The sequence below is a fragment of the Fusarium odoratissimum genome (assembly GCF_000260195.1).
Source record: "Fusarium odoratissimum NRRL 54006 unplaced genomic scaffold supercont1.143, whole genome shotgun sequence".
NCBI lineage: Eukaryota > Fungi > Ascomycota > Sordariomycetes > Hypocreales > Nectriaceae > Fusarium > Fusarium odoratissimum.
In genome coordinates, this window is record NW_022158773.1 from 1 (window position 1) to 2,784 (window position 2,784).

The 2,784-nt window shown below is 46.6% G+C and overlaps 2 protein-coding genes across 2 annotated transcripts; both read left to right on the forward strand.

Moving 5' to 3' along the window:
* Positions 1-749: 749 nt before the first annotated feature.
* On the forward strand, positions 750-971 carry FOIG_16741 (uncharacterized protein; the record flags this gene model as incomplete). The annotated part of the gene is made up of 1 exon (XM_031218216.1): positions 750-971. The coding sequence occupies one exon, from the start codon at positions 750-752 to the stop codon at positions 969-971; it is 222 nt and encodes a 73-aa protein (XP_031052068.1).
* A 171-nt stretch (positions 972-1,142) lies between these two features.
* On the forward strand, positions 1,143-1,877 carry FOIG_16742 (uncharacterized protein; the record flags this gene model as incomplete). The annotated part of the gene is made up of 1 exon (XM_031218217.1): positions 1,143-1,877. One exon carries the CDS (start codon positions 1,143-1,145, stop codon positions 1,875-1,877), a length of 735 nt encoding a protein of 244 aa, XP_031052069.1.
* Positions 1,878-2,784: the final 907 nt, after the last annotated feature.

Sequence of the window (2,784 nt, forward strand, 5' to 3'; positions counted from 1 at the left end):
CCGTAACCGTTGAGGGGTTGATGCCTTGCATGAGTTTTTGTGGGGTACACGTGACGTAACCGCTAGGGTCGTAACACTTTAGGTGGAAATAAGATTGTTGCATTTACTTATCTGTTGCATTTGCTTATCAACCACGTTATATAATTTTAATTGTTAATTTTTATTCTATATAATATATAATTTATAATCTTTGGCAATTCGAACAGCTCCTGGGAACCTTTGTATTACAACCCTGTATAGATATAAGACCTAGGTTTAAATAAATCTGTGCTCGAGCGAGGGTACTAAGCACTGGCTCCCAGTGAAGATGCATATGCAATGACCAATAAGTTAGTAAGCGCACAACAAATAGACGTAAATAGCCGTAGAACTAATGCAACCCTAATCTTACACGGCTCCTGAAGAGAATCCCCGCACAGCATCAAACCATGGGCCTTACGGGGGTAGTGGTCGCCGCTTATTAAAGAGTTATCTGGAAGGCTAGACCGGGAGGATTTAGACTCAAGTGGACCTCGGGAAGTTGTGGGATAACCTAAAGGCAGCGTTCGTTGTCTTATATGCATACTGGGCCAAGTCCGGTGCCACACTTACGTTCTACCATTGACAGAACTCTATGGGCTTATGGCCGCTCACATATAAAAATGCCCGTTCCGCTTCATACGACTGCTTTGTCCAGGAAATCCAACTCTAAAACAGAAGCCCCTAGCCAACCGGTATTACATTTCATTTTGTTCCCAACATCAGCCAACATGGCGTCTCGATCTATCTGGCAACGTGCCCTTATTCTCATTATTGCACTCATTAGTCCCGTCGCCCACGCACAGCTGAGTTGGCTGGTCCATGATCCCTTCTCTGGAGGCGGGGGCCCGGCATTTAATCCTCGATCCTGCGTCTGGGTGGCTACCCAGGCCTTTGCAGGTTGGGGCAGCAGGAAGGTCACCGTCACGGCGCACAACTACATCCGATGGTGACAGACAGGCTGCGTCCTCCAGATTGCCAAAACCTCTCCCACGTCCTTCTCCGTCCAAGGCGGCCGGTTGTGATCGGCCCTCCTGGAGAACTTGGTCCTGGTTGCGGAGCCCAAGTACTCGGTGCATTGGGGCAACACCGAATACCAAAGCTCGTTACAAAACATAATTATCATGGTTACGCACGCCAAATTCCTCGGTGGCAACGTTGGCAACCCGGTTAAGAGAGATACGGATAGGCTCAATGACAACCTGACGGCGGCGGATCCAGCAGACAACGATTTTGCCGCGCATGTGGCGGATCTAGACTTTAACAACGAACCCAAGGAATTCTTGGACACAAAGTTTATGGACTTCGCCGTCAAGCCTCGCGAGGAATCACATGTGGCAGCCCGCTCTGAGTCCAAGGACTTGTACTTGGCGCGCCGCCAGATCCGCTGGGTCCTTCGGGGTTGCGTCCGGAGCAGAGAAGGCGACAAGGCCCCCAACGCCTTCGTCGAGGAATGCACCTGCGAAGAGCAAAATGGCGCGCAGGAGTACTACGTGGGTGACTTCACTATCACCTGCAACGGGGAGAACGCCGCTACCGCGACCTGGGGGCGGGGCCCGCTGTTCAACGCGCTGGGCAGCCTCGTCTCCCACATCCAGTCGCTGAACACAAACGGGTGGGGCAATGTGGTGACGGTGAACTCCAACAGTCTCGGGACTGTCTTGTTCACTCCAGTTGGCGGTGGCTGGCGGTCGCGTCCTTCAACTGCTGAGGCTCGGTGCTGCCAGGAGGCGATACATCATGTTATTAATGAGGGCTATACAGGGCCCGTCTTTCCCGGACAATGCAATTGTGATGGAGGCTTCACCAACGATGACTGGCAAATGCTGGTCAGCAATCCGATTGGTATCCCGAGCTAATGCTGAGGTGTTCAACCATGCTGCCAGAGGAGGGAAGGCAAGCACCATTATGTCTCGAGTTTACATCTCAATTAGCTAGCCAAGTGCTCGTTATCGTCAGCATAGTATCTTATCTAAAGTAGAGAACTTGGACTATTAGCTTTATTAAAGTTATTATCGAGTGAAGAACAGCTACTTAGCTTGGATATGGAAGACGCCTTTGAGGTTATCTCTTGGCAATAGTCTGCCCTGAACTTCCCAGTACCTATTCACTGGCTGACCAGGTCATACCGCTTCACTAGTTAGACCAGTTGAGGCTTTGGGCACGGACCTATCACGCCTCCATAGCCAAGCCCAGTCCTACCACTAGCCCACCCTAACTATGCGTTCCGCTACTTTAGGTAATGATGACCGGATTTAACGGCTTTACCATGTCAATGTGACTGTATGTTGGGAAAAAGATTTGCAGACTGTTTCAGCCTCGTCCTGATTAAGGGTTGTCCTCACTTGAATAGCGATGACTGCAGGTGGAACGTAGTCCTTAAATGTAGAGGCTTGGATTCAATTGCCCTGGTTCTATGATGGTCTTGCAGGGTTATGGAAGGACTAAATGTGACAGATGTTGGCTTGCATGCCTAAAAGCAACATGTAGCATTAAGAGCCTAAATAAAGGGGTAGAAAAGGCCACTCTAGTATTAGTATAATATAAGTCTTATCTTACCTTACCTTTATATTATTTTATTAAATAACAGGCTAATATATTAAGTAAAAGACTTAATAATAATTATGATTTATAAAAATATAAGATTTATTTTATTAATAAATAATAATATAAAATTTTATTTTATATATTTAATTTTATAAAAATAGAGTTTCTTAATAGTTAATTAATATATTTTATATATTTTAAGTCTTATTATAATTAAAT